The sequence below is a fragment of the Alnus glutinosa genome, chromosome 11 (assembly GCF_958979055.1).
Source record: "Alnus glutinosa chromosome 11, dhAlnGlut1.1, whole genome shotgun sequence".
NCBI lineage: Eukaryota > Viridiplantae > Streptophyta > Magnoliopsida > Fagales > Betulaceae > Alnus > Alnus glutinosa.
Window position 1 is genome coordinate 22,827,386 of NC_084896.1, and position 14,182 is coordinate 22,841,567.

At 36.5% G+C, this 14,182-nt stretch overlaps 1 protein-coding gene across 7 annotated transcripts; it reads right to left on the reverse strand.

Moving 5' to 3' along the window:
* Positions 1-1,015: 1,015 nt before the first annotated feature.
* LOC133881998 (inositol-tetrakisphosphate 1-kinase 4-like) lies at positions 1,016-9,841 on the reverse strand. Of its 7 annotated transcripts, none has more exons than XM_062321082.1 (11): positions 9,256-9,841; positions 7,838-7,919; positions 7,603-7,635; positions 4,089-4,209; positions 3,855-3,947; positions 3,501-3,620; positions 3,229-3,405; positions 2,790-2,845; positions 2,613-2,689; positions 1,468-1,673; positions 1,016-1,371 (listed from the first exon to the last, which is right to left on the reverse strand). In XM_062321082.1, exons 1-10 carry the CDS (start codon positions 9,387-9,389, stop codon positions 1,574-1,576), a joined length of 993 nt encoding a protein of 330 aa, XP_062177066.1. In that variant the 5' UTR covers positions 9,390-9,841; the 3' UTR covers positions 1,016-1,371; positions 1,468-1,573. The 7 variants fall into 7 exon arrangements, with proteins under 7 accessions (XP_062177066.1, XP_062177063.1, XP_062177068.1 ...); XM_062321079.1 differs by having other exon boundaries at positions 8,878-9,397; XM_062321084.1 differs by lacking the exon at positions 9,256-9,841 and adding an exon at positions 8,046-8,846.
* Between the last annotated feature and the right edge of the window lie 4,341 nt (positions 9,842-14,182).

Consider the following 14,182-nt stretch of genomic DNA (forward strand, 5'->3'; position numbering starts at 1 on the left):
ATGAGGGACAATTGGTGTACTCAAGAATAATCTCCAGGTAGTGGGCCCTCAGGTCAAAGATAGACCTATTAAGGCCCATTTCACAAGCAACACTACAAGCAAGCTATACCTAATTATGCTTCTGGAGAGCCCAACAACTCGATACACAAATCCAAATAAAAACTTCATCCCACCACATTGTGTCATTTCAATCACTTCTTATATTCTCGGCAGAATATCAAACAATCCCACACCTTGATGCACGCACCTTACCCCCATGCAACAATAGCAAGTGACATTTGAATTCAATATCATTACCCTGCCAAAACTGGATCGTGCCAAAAGGCAACATGTGATATTGAATTCGTCATGATTAGTAACCAAACACCATATCTAGTCAGAGCACTACCCAATGGTGGTGAGACATCTGACGGGGCTCATGCAGAGAAAAGAGAACTCATGACATGAAAAAAACAACATATCAGCGAGAAATCTGACGGGGCTCGTGCAGAGGAAAGAGAACTCATGACATGAAAAAAACGACATATCGAGAGATATGGACAGGCCATTCTCTCCCCCCAAAAATAGCTTTCCGAGTTTCCTTCTCTACTTTACTAAGCAAATATTGACCAATGCATCAGTGTTACCTTGCCAACACATCTGACGAGATCACCTGTGCTTGTTTTCTTCTCCATTGCATGTTCCATTGGCTTGAAGTACATGTTACATGGTACAACTCGTTTGCTGTGAAAAACTAATAAATGTTCTGGTACAATGAAAAGGACCGTTTGAGACCATACAGAACGATAATTGACCATTTCTCAAAACGATTAAATGGCCCAACAATACATTCCAGAGAATTCAAAATTCATGTGCAGCAGGCAACTGCTTAGTTTCATTACTGATTCTTTAGCTCGAAGCTGCAGAAAATAATACCATATTCTTTAACTCAAAAGCTCCAGAAGAAAACTATCTGAGACAAGATAAAATTATAAGAAATACCAAAGGAATAATGCACAAGCAATTGGCAACCACATTTAAAATCAAGAACAAAAGGCATTTCTATAAAGATTTGCAAGTCTATAACCCGAAGCTAATAGCAATAACAGGAGCCAAAAGATAAGGAAAAGAAAAGAACAACGAACAAACAAAAGGAATTACAAAAACTACTAAAAAAAAATTAAAAAACAGCGGAAGGGTATTTGTAGTGTCAAGCTTCGCTTCTTTTACTTGATTCGGTATGTAGAAAATTTCCGTCAGGGAAGGCAACCAGGTTGAATCCTTTACGAGAAGAGAGAATCGGTCAGTGCCCCATACAGATTGGGAAGTGGTGATTTGTCTCAAATGCAAGTTTATGAGGACACATGGACACCAGACATTTGCTCATTTGGCCTAGAAACAGCATGGAGTATCAGAAATATAAATAGCTTAGATAGCCTTGAGAACCTTTTATACATGGTAGTGGCTTGAGCAAAGGACATTTCGTACCAGTCAGTTAGTACAGACGTAAAAACTAGATTTGAGTGTTCTTCAATTTCCATGGAGCACACCTGCAACAAACATCATGGACAATGGATATATCTACTTCCAATTGTTAAGTAGCAGGTCTCTTCGTATACTTGCTCTGCGCTAGGCTCAGAAGGAAATCTGTAAATATGTGTTCGTAGTCTGGCACTTTCCCATACCCTGCAGAGGTTATAAGAAGCTTGTTCAACCACCACAGACTGTAAGGCAATCTTGGCAAACAGATGGATATACAGACAACAGTGACTTTTCATGAATTCGTGTGAGACACACAGATTTCCATTTGCTTTAATACATCCTGGGGGTGGGGGTTGATGTCTTTACATCCTGTGTTTAACTGCAAAGTACATTAGAGAAAAAACACACGGAAAATTCAGCTGGGCTTCCATATCCAAAATAAAAAGGCTTAGCTGAACTCATGAACAGTGTCACTGGCCTAGCTATGGACTAGTCCAACCAGTGAACATACTCCAGTCAACCGCCAGGTATGGGTATATGCAGGTGATTACCTTCTATAAAGAATTTGGATGAAAAGAAATGATTGGCATTTGGTCCAGTGTAAGATGTATCTCATGCCTTAAAATCACCAACAGCAGAACTTTTGAATGGAGAAACATCAAAATTACCTTCTTATCATTTTATTTCAGTAAAGAGCTAAAAGAAACTATAGCATTTTGCTCTCTAGTATTTGACTGCCCAAGAAGAAAGGAATACAACCGGTTGAGTATTAATGGGGATATGAAGTCATAAAACGGGTCTCTTCAGCCCTATTAAAAACATAATTGAGAATGTGGGAATGGAGAGGGATGCTTTTCAAAACTAAGAATGGAAATGATCTGATGTTATTATACATAGTGTTTTGCATTAACCTGGAGCAAGTTTAATTATTCAAATACCCTCCCATTCTAGTCAATTCCGATTTTACAGCAAAACTATGCCATTCCCAGAATAAACATGAAGTGTGCACTTGTGCACGAACACATGCAAACACAGTGAGAGAGTGACCAGTTCAATTCAAAGGCAACAGATTCAAAAAGGTTATAGGTTGATTACATTTCAATTCTAGTAAATTTGACTTCAATACAAACAGGTTATACTTGCCCGGAAAGTAGTTGATGTCAATCACATAAAAGACATCTCTGGTTCCATGCTCTCGGATCATATCTATGTTGAACAGCCGGAGACCCTAGAAAATATAGCACAATATAGTTAAGGAAAATATATCATATGACCTATTTATGTCACTAGTGCTACAAATAACAATAAGTTGAGCCAAGAAAACTTACCAGTCGACGACGGAGCCCCCTTGCAAGCTTCTCCAGCAGAGGCCGTGGAGGATGTTCTGCATTACAATATTACATAAAGTGATGAGAGCTGCCAAGGCCAACCAACTTCTGAGGCAGCTCTTTGCGTGCTTCAGCGATTTAAATTCATTTAACTGAATAAAGACCATAAATTTGATGCATTAATATGAAACTGCTCTACATATAAACCAAAACAGAGTGAACTTGGGGATCAACCACAACCCCATTCAGTGTCACTTGATAATGCATTGAATCACATTTTTGGTTAGTTAGAACCGACCCATTGAACATTAATTAATAGTTAAAAGAAACAACACATATTGAGTGATTACACCAAAAATAAAAATGTAGTTAAAATAGGCAATCAAACGAGTTGATGCCAAAATATTTCTTGGGAAGAAAAAAAAAGAAGTAATCTCACCAGCAACACCAGGCTCCAAATCTGCATCATCTGCTGAAGCTGAAGCAGATGAAACCCTTGGGAGACGGCACACACCAGAAACTTTTTCTAGCTCACATTTACTAACATTAGGTAGAGAGAAACGCCTCACAACCTTTATGGTTTCCCCAACAATATAAACTTTGAAGAGGATGGCACCTATAATAAAGCAGTAAAAAATTAGTTTCAAATAACATTATTTATAGTGGCTAGAATGGAAAGGAAGACGTTCATGCATAATTGCAAACATATACCATGGTTAACAAACTCCTGGAGAACCAAAGGAGGTTCAAGTTCTGTTAGGGAGAATTGATCATAAGCAAGAAATAGTTCATGTGACTTGGCACTTCCATCCACAACTAAAGGTTTTGCCACTGAAATATAATTAAACAAGGGAAAGATTTTTTTATTTTTTTTTTTTTTTAAAAAAAAAAAAAAAAAAAAAAAATCGACATTAGGACACAAATAATTATTAAAGTACAATTAATCTGAATCAAAGTTAGGACACAAATCCCCCCTCCACTTTCTCTATACCCCCCCCCCCCCCCCAAAAAAAAAAAAAAGGAAAATTAAAAAGAAAAGGAAAAAAAAAAAAAAACGAAACACACCCAGTGGCAACTTTAGCCCAGCTTTAGTAACTTCATAAGGAATAGAAGATGGATCTTTTGTAATGACCAACTGCCTTGGAACACCAACCTTGCCTAAAATAACAATTAATAGTCATGCAAAAATTAGTCAAAATCACTGACCAAATATGATCAACAATTTGAAGAAAAAATATAACGAACAGGCTTAGAAAGGGGGGAAAATTCAGTTCACAAGAAGAGTAGTAAGAACATTACCATGGCAGTCAGACAAGTTTAGATCTGCCACATCCTGAAGCATGGACTGGCGATTGTGTAGATGTTGTATCCCATCTGGAGGATCAAGGACTGCTACTTCAGGATGTTTTTGCCTGTATTCCTTCAAAAGGGAAAAGGAAACGGATAAGGGAAAAATAAGCCCCACTTTACCGACACAACAAATCTTAACCAAATTATTATAATAACAATAAAATTACTGAATTTAAATGTTAATTGCAAGGAATCAGTCATATTCCAGCCACTGGTAGTCAATAAGACACAAATTTAATGCCCGAAAATTTTAATACCTATACCACCACATTATTGGGTTAATAGCTGTCAACCAGCTCTTTTTGTTTTTTTGGCATAGATAATATATTCGAAGGAATTTACTAGTGTGCCCAATTATGAAGATTTAGCTTGAAAAATACTGAACTTGAACCAGTTATACTCAATTTAAAGTCAGGGAGAACATTTTCTCTACAGATCTAGAACCACAATGGATAGAATATTTCTGTCCAGATTCCTGGAGAATGATTGAGGCGTTTTGATCTGCGTTTCAAACAAATTTCAAGACAAGAATAGCAAAATTTTGAGCATAACATTACAATTCTGTAAAAATCAGTCAGCCCTGAATTCAATGTTCATGGTCTCCAAGATTCTACAGCAGCAAGAGGAAGGTCAAGGTAATAAGACACCTTGAAATAGTCAATGAAACAGCTTTTGTATAAGTCATTTAGTTGGAGAGAAGCATCTACAGAAATTTATTCAATGCTCACTCTACTCATGTTACGTAAGCAATGAAGTATCTTGCCCCCTCTTCCTATATCTTTTAAATGGTCAACAGATCCTGCATGGTGCCCGTAACTTTACGATGGACCTTAAATGAAGAGATTCTTTGTCAGGTAATTTAGTCAAGACTCCAAAAGAAGAAAAAAAAAATGAACTTAACAAATAATTATGTGAATTGACACTCTAGCAAGAGTTTTTTTTTTTTTTTTAAGTAATAAATTTTATTAAAAAAACGTAAATACGCCCCTAAGTCTATAGGAAGTATACAAGGGAGCAACTAAACCAACCCAAAAAGAAAGAGACCCAACAAACCCGCGAGACACTAAAATCCCAAAACTCCAAAAGACCTAAGACCCACGAGGCACTGAACACTACATCATGTGAGCCTTGCCTTTCCGAGTTGGTGCGACAAGATTCTCTCTCTGCTATTTTTCACTTGTTGCCGACATCCTTCATAGATATTGTCAGGCAGTGAAAATTTTGGATCAAAGGCCTTGGCAATTGTTTGCTAGGAATTTGAGCTACTATTTGAGATGTCCATTCTCAAGCCATTTGGGATATCATTTAAGGGGATTGTAGATCCAGATAATGGAGAAGGTTCTTTTAAGAGATTAGAAAGGCACCTATGTCCCTGATAAGCAAGCCCCTTTCAAGGAGAGACAAAGTGGCTCCTCCCTTTCAAAAGTACTTTATCATCTTCCAAAGCCAAAATTAGTCTTCAACCTGAGCACTTTAACTGATCCACTTTATATATATATATATATAATTTCCCAGTCACTTGTTTTTGACTTGTTCATGAATACATCAGCACTGCAAGAGAAATTGGATTGTGGAAAAGGACACCTAAATGATATATAGATGTCTTCATTCCCTATAGAAAAATGGCTAAAGGCACTTCTCATTCTCTAAAAGCCTTGATGGATTGATGATCCCTATTTCAAGAATAGAAGACAATACATTCTTGAGCTTAGGTATACAAGTCAAACACAATTTTAAGAATGTTATCAGATTGAAAAAGCAAAGAGATGTATAAATATTTTCGTCAATTAAAAATAATCACATTATCTAATTCCTAATTGCGCAAGTGATCTGCCAGACAATAAAAAGGGCTCCTACAAACTGTATGTCATCTGAAGGAGAAAGAAACAAAATTATGCAGAGAATCAGCATTGGAACTAAGTACAGCCAACCTACAGCTTCTAAGATGAGGTTGTGGTCGATTTGAGTTGTCAAGGGTGTCTAGCAAAACTAAGCAGTCAACCATTTTTTTTTTTTTTATTTTTTATGAACAGACCATTCAAATTAATTCCAGTAACAGTAAGGCTAATTTTATCAAGCAAGGGTGATCGCCATATGCGTATAAAATCTTTTACACTGTTCACCTATTCAACTATATTCAAATCAAGAAATTGACTTATACAGCAAGAGTCAAGGCAATACCTAATCATACCAAGATTAAGGGACATTATAAATTTTTTTTTTTTTTTTTTTTTTGATAAGTAAAAATCTACTTATAATGAATAGAAAGAAAACCCTTCTAAACTCAATCCAGACAGCAGATCAGGCAGAAGGTTATCACAATGGACCATCCTCTACGATCATAAACCTCAGAAAGTCCCTCTAGATAGAATGCCAGAACCTTTGGAAAAAGGAGAGGCAGGCATATGAGACAGTTATACTATGAGTGACTTAATTATACTATTGACCAATTGCAGATAACTTCTCCTTGGATTGAATAATGAAATGCACTGCTTGAAAAGGATAAAGCAAACCCGAAACAGCTTGTGGCTTTTTTTCTTTTTCTTTCTCTTTTTTTTAAAAATAAAAAATAAAAAATAGATACATAATACAATCAAAATCTATCTTCAACAATTCAATCACCAAGAAACGTGAATAGAAATATTAAAGAAATCATTAGATATCAATATATAAAAATGCATAAGCAGAAAATCAAGCATGAAATTCTAACATTATTCTCTGTAATACTGAAGCCAAGACAAGTACATGTTATGCACGTAAAAGCCCACTATTAAATATCATATAATTCCATTAGACTAATTAAGGTAAAGGAAGGAAATAGAACGAGGGTCAAAGATATCCTTTCAATAGGCATGTCAATTTAATGAAGAACACATTTTGGCAGCCGCTGAGCCATGTTTACTCAATTTTTACTTCCTTTGTGAAATTTTAACTATTACGTATAGGAACTTAGAGGATTGAGTTAGTTATCTTGCTTACTAAGTCAAACTATTCAAATTACACATTTAATTGACTGGAAAAACGAATATTATGACCAAAAAAATTACGTTTACAAAACATTCTAGTCCAACTAAGTCAAGAATAACCTTATAACTTCAGAAGTGTAAGAAAAGCTTTGCAACCAAGCTCACCAATGCCTAAATAAGTTATCTAGATTGATCATTAGAAAGTAAAATCCCCTTGGATCCATGGGCACTGATTCAACTATATGATCATGATTCATGAAGAGGAGAGAGAGAATTCTGCAATTTATAGCAGACACAAATTAGCGTTGAGGGTCATAAAATCTGGTTGTTCAACCAGTCACCCTTTAGTTGATACTCAATCTCCAGCATGAATAGATTGCATCTATTTACTTCATACCAAAACTTGTATATCAAGAAACTGCAGTATCACAGGTTCAATTCCTGCTACGATGTCTCAATTTAAAATATTCAGTATCGATGGGTATAGATGGACGAACCTCAATAACCTCGCACCAGTCCTTTCCTGACAACTGGAAGGAACATAAGGCTTGTGAGACATTTACTTGAGTGCTAAATATGTATTATCCACATTAAAAGAAAAAAGGCAAAGCAATGGACTGGTCACCAGCTTATAGTCAAAACACCATAGACAACCAACAAAACTACAAGAAACCCAAAGAAACTTCACAAAGTGGAACAACAAGAGGAGTTCCAAAAGAAATCATTACTAACCTTATGCAAAACAACATCAAAAGGACCTTGATCTGACAGAGGCCTCTTTAAATCAATGGCTACAAAAGATATCCCCTTATTCCTGCAGCACAAATAACAACATTTTATTGGTCGGAGAACAGTCTGGGAACTTTAGTCATCAAACGGATAAAAGCTCCCTTCCTCCAAAACGTACCCAACAAAGAAATTTAAATATTGTAGCTTCTACCTAGCTAAAAGAGATCACACATAATTAAGAAAACGGGACAAAGCATTTCAGATCAGATAGCCATCAAAGTGTTGCCACTAACGAAAATGCCAAAGCTAAAAGCAACAAACCAGAGCTAAGCTATTTAAACATTTTGAGGGACTCAAATCAAGTAAACAAACAGAAACGAGCTTGTAAGTAATGTTTGGCCATGCTAATTTCCAATGCAATATCAAAGGAATAACTACGATGTGTGTGTGTGTATGTGTCTAATGGTCAGAATAAAATAATTCCAGGTGAATCTCCAAGCTGCTGACAGACGTCAAGGGTCTAACTACCATACACAACACAAGTTCCTACCTATACAAACATGAGTGCCTGATTAAATATTTATGAAGTTGCTTCTCTTGTATACTTTTCATGTATGAGAGCTTTGCTTCTTCTAATAAATTATTATTCATCAAAAAAATATTTAACAATTTCCTCATACAGATTCCATTGGTAGGGAACACAAGTTGTAGTCCTAGTAAATATTAAACAATTTCCTCATACAGATTCCATTGGTAGGGAACAAAAGCTGATAGTCCTAGCAGTTAATACATCACAGAAAATATAAATTGCAGAAAGTCTTGGGACACATTGGAAAATGACCATTGTTGATAAGGAAAAGCCAAGATTCCACAGGAAACAACTAAATTATATAAAAGAATAATCACATAAACTATAGAGCACGGCAACAGGAATTGGCTTGTGGTTCGTAATTTGTGGACTAATCCGAAAGGCATATTATGGTAGAATATTCCAATTCATTTGAAAAAACAAATGGAAAAAAAGACCAATAGATTCCAGATACCCAGAAGTGAAGCCGATAAGATAAGTCAATCCAAACAGTTGCCAAAGATCGATTAGCGAAAGTGATCGCATCTCGCCACTATCGACAAAGACAACCACCACTGCAAAAGCCGCTTTTACCCAAAAGCACCCGAAACAAATAAAAACTAAAAAACAAACACCCAAATCTTTGGGGAAACACCCCACGTAACGAAATTTGAATAGCTGAACCTTGGACTCCCAAATACACACGGACGTACACATACAAATATGTATTGATATTTATATATGACAGAAATAGCAAATTTCAATGCGATAAAAGGGAATCATCAAGAACTGCACAAAACTCGTGAATTTCGATGGTATAGATGGAAAGGAAACGGTATGAGTGAGATTTTACTGAGCGAGGCAGAGAAGCTTTTGCTGCAAGAAGCTCTTCTTCTTCTTGGAGGTCAAGGCGTAGCCGACGACGAGTTTATCAGCCACGCCGATCTCCTCCTCCTCCTCCTCTCCCATTTCGCCGTTCAACCTCATGCCCACGGACAAAAACCCCTAATCCCAGAGATCAAACCGGGAATCGGTATTCGTTTTCCTTTCTCCGCGTTGTCTCGTTCTGCCCCTGTTCGTTTTGTCCAAGAGTTTGAGGGGTTTTTGCCTTTTCTTTTATTACGGGTTTGGGAGCGGAATGTTCAATGAAAACGAATCGAAACGACAAAATGGGAAAATGAAATGCCTCGGGCGGCGGATTCCAATTCCAATTCCAAGGGAATTGTTTTGCTTTCCCTGCTCTCTCTACTCTACCTTCTCAGAGAGAGAGATTTCCCTCTGTCTGTCTCTGTCTCCCTCTCTGTATATATAGAAAGACTGAAAGAGAGATATATGTAGACGCGCGTGTATTCATATATTTGTTGACGGATTTTATAGAGAAAATTCAGTTTGCACAGAGAAACAGAGAGAGAGAGGGAGAGAGAGGGAGAAGATTGACTGATTGAGTATTTTGAGAGAATGAGCGAAGTTGGTATATATAAGACTGTGAAGGGGTGGAGGGCAAAGAGCGTTTGGAAGCTTCGCTTCTGATTTTTACGTTTTTCCTATTTTGCCCTTTGTTTCTGCTTAATTTCTTTTTTTTTTTTCTTAGTGTGGGGAGAGTTGAATTCAAAGCCGAGCTGAGTTTGGGGCTGTCGGTTTCGGCTCTAATACATAGAATATGGGCTCGAACTTGGCTCAAGCTTGAGTCGATTTTTGAAGGATAGTTTGAATTTAGTTTGTTAAGAGTCTAGCCGAATTCAAGCTTGGGTCGAAAATAAGTTTATCCTCCAATTGAGCTAGAGTCGAATGCATAGTATAGGGGTTCAAACTCGACTCGAGCTCGAGTTGAATTTTGAAGGGTTGCTCGAATTCGACTTGTTAAGAACCTAACCGAGTTCGAACTTGACTAACTTAACAAAGTCGAGCCTCAAATCGAGCTCGATTGGAGTTTTGTAATATTTTTTACTTCAAAAAAAATAATTAATATTAAAATTCAGTATAAGTTGAACTTTAATCTATATTTCACATTTTAAAGGGAACGTTTGTAGTAATACATATATTATGCTTACTATATTAATATTTATACACTACAATTATAGAATCTTATATTTACAAAGATTATTTTTATACACATATATACACGAGCGAACTAACGATTAGAGCTGAACGAGTCGAGTCGAACTTACACAAACCAAGTTCACGAGCTTTATTTGAACCGAATTTATACAAGTATATCTCATTTAATATACGAGCAAATTATTGTATTCACAAAAGACTCATTTATTTTTTGAATCGAAACCGAATCGAGTTTAAACAAGTCGAGTCAAGCCAAGTTCACGAGCAGTTTGGCTCATCTAACACCCCTAAGTGCGGGTACTATAATTTTTAGTACAAATTTCTTCAAAATTGACGCAGTTTGCATAATATTTATTACGTCGACTATTAAAATATAGACTACCATATAACAGTTTAAACTGATATAATAATTTACATAAATTTATCATTTATTAAATTACAAATGACAATCTTATTTAGTTGACACTCGTGATTATAAAATATCAATGACATTCGCTATGATATCTTTTAATAATGCTAAAAGGAGGACCCAATGACCTGTTCTTCTCAGGCCTGAATTAAAAATTTTTATCAGGTCTATTATCCGCACCACAAGTCTCAATCAACCTGTTCTACACGAGCACGTGAACCTCATAAAAGTTCTCTTATTTGATCGGCAAATGGAGGAATTCGGGTCGCTTTTTGCCTGCCGTAGTGTGATAACGGGTGAAGCCGACCAAAATGGAGGTGGGTGCATCTTTTCAGGGTGGGAATCTGACATTTGAGGCCTGTTGGGCCAAACAAATGTTGGTTGTTCCGAACAGACAAATGAGTGGATTTCAGACGAGGAGAGAGTGTGATGACTTGGGACGCATCACACTTTATTAGTTCTCTGAATTTATATATAAATATATATTTATTTATACTTGATGTGAGATATAGTACGTCACGGATCAAGATTTTTTTTAAAATTATTTTTTTTATTTAAAAGAATTTAATCTGATAATTTTTGAAAGACAATTTATGAGACAAATCTGACCGGATAAGGGGTGAGACAAATCTGATTGGATAAGTGGTTGAACAGCTCAATTTTTATTTTGTCAAGTAAGTCTTATAAATGATATCTCACAATCACCTATCCGAATTCTCTTAAATTTAAGTAAATAATTTGAAAGGATTCTAATCCCTAAATCACCTCGTGCAATGTTTTCTACCTCTCACATGTATGAACATTGAGGCAATTTTCCCCCAATTACTAGATTTATTTGTATTCTCTCAAAAACACCAAATGAAACACCCATCTACCAGCAACTTAACCACCACACTGCTCCCCACCATCACCAACCCAACCCCAAACCCAACATCAACGAAAATGTAATGACTCAGGGAAAAACGCTAATTATATTTGCATTATTACCCTAAAAGGACTAGTCAATTTGGAGCTTTTTTAGAATCACTTATAAATCTCAGTTTCAACTAATAAGTAAGGAATGTGGAACTTAGTACCCACACACTCTATATGTAGGCTACCTATATTCCCAATATGAAACCGAGGTGTTACAATCTCACTTCTTTAAATTCCTAACATACTCGTCAGGTCCTCAATGCTTAGTTACTATGTGAAATTGGGTTTTATAAGAAATTTTAGAGAATGTCCAAATTGACTAGTCCTTTGTGGTGATAGCGTAGATGTAGTTAACGCTTTTCCCTGGGTTGTTACAAATGATATCAGAGCTACATAGTAATGCCATGTGATACTGGAGCACTGCATGATGTGGCCCTGGCGAGGACATCATGTATTATCGATTGTAACATTCCGATCCCATATTGAGAAGATGAGTAGTCCACATAGAGAGTGAGTTGGTGCTAAGTCCCACATTATTTACTTACTAGATGAAACTCGGCTTTATAAGGGATTTTAGGGAAACTCCAAATTTATTAATCTTTTTATAGTGATAGTGTAGATATAACATTTTTATTAGATATTTTAGCTAAAAATACAAAAATGGCTAAGCCATTGATGATGCTCTTAGTATGATTGCAAAGGAGCTAAACTCAAACCTACATAATTTATCATTCAGTTAAGTTCAAGTAGTCTAAACTTCGATTCTTTACAGTCCTAATCGCTTGTGAGTAGGGTTGGCAATTTTTGACACGACCCGCAAACCCGGCACGAACACGACACGAAAAAACCAGGTTTGGGTTTGTTATAATCAGGTTCAGGTCATAATCGGGTCAACCCGATTATGACTTGAACCCGATTATAATCGCGTTTGGCGGGTCAACCCGCGTTTAGAACCCGATTACGCGGGTTGACCCGCCAACACGATTATAACCCGATTAAAAAAAAAAAATTGAAGGTAAAAACTAAAATTGAAGATTGAAACATGTGAAAACAGTGAAATTGATGCCGTGTCGGGTCGGGTTAGGTCGTGTCGTGTCGTGTCGGGTAAACGGGTGACACGTTTATTAATCGTGTTTGTTGGGTCGGGTTCGTGTCAGACCCGTTTATGTAATCGGGTCAGTCGAGTTGACACGAACTCGACCCGTGAACCCGAATTGCCAACCCTACTTGTGAGTTAATTCAAATGCTGTTTTACCAACTTAAACAAGTTGGATTTAAGAAGCAAAACTTGTAGTTTTAAATAGATTGTCTAGTAAGTGGAAATTGAAAACATTTTTTTTCTTTCAAACTTGCATGATATAGGTTCTAACCAACAAGGCTTGCATCTTGGAAGGTGACTAGAGATGGCAATTTGTATTTGGGATTAGAAAGTATCAAAGACATGGATATAATACTATATAGGCTAACATAATTCAACTTATTTAATTAAACGAGTTAGAACCCTTAACTCTAACTCACTAATTTTATGTTGGGTCCATGTCGAGTTCGCAGATCGGTCACAACCCAATTAATAATCGGGTCGGGTTCGTGTCAGACCCGTTTATGTAATCGGGTCAGTCGAGTTGACATGAACCCGACCCGTGAACCCGAATTGCCAACCCTACTTGTGAGTTAATTCAAATGCTGTTTTACCAGCCTAAACAAGTTGGATTTAAGAAGCAAAACTTGTAGTTTTAAATAGATTGTCTAGTAAGTGGAAATTGAAAACATTTTTTTTCTTTCAAACTTGCATGGTATAGGTTCTAACCAACAAGGCTTGCATCTTGGAAGGTGACTAGAGATGGCAATTTGTATTTGGGATTAGAAAGTGTCAAAGACATGGATATAATACTATATAGGCTAACATAATTCAACTTATTTAATTAAACGAGTTAGAACCCTTAACTCTAACTCACTAATTTTATGTTGGGTCCATGTCGAGTTCGCAGATCGGTCACAACCCAATTAATAATCGGGTCGGGTTCATGTCAGACCCGTTTATGTAATCGGGTCAGTCGGGTTGACACGAACCCGACTCGTGAACCCGAATTGCCAACCCTACTTGTGAGTTAATTCAAATGCTGTTTTACCAGCTTAAACAAGTTGGATTTAAGAAGCAAAACTTGTAGTTTTAAATAGATTGTCTAGTAAGTGGAAATTGAAAACATTTTTTTTTCTTTCAAACTTGCATGGTATAGGTTCTAACCAACAAGGCTTGCATCTTGGAAGGTGACTAGAGATTGCAATTTGTATTTGGGATTAGAAAGTGTCAAAGACATGGATATTATACTATATAGGCTAACATAATTCAACTTATTTAATTAAACGAGTTAGAACCCTTAACTCTAACTCACTAATT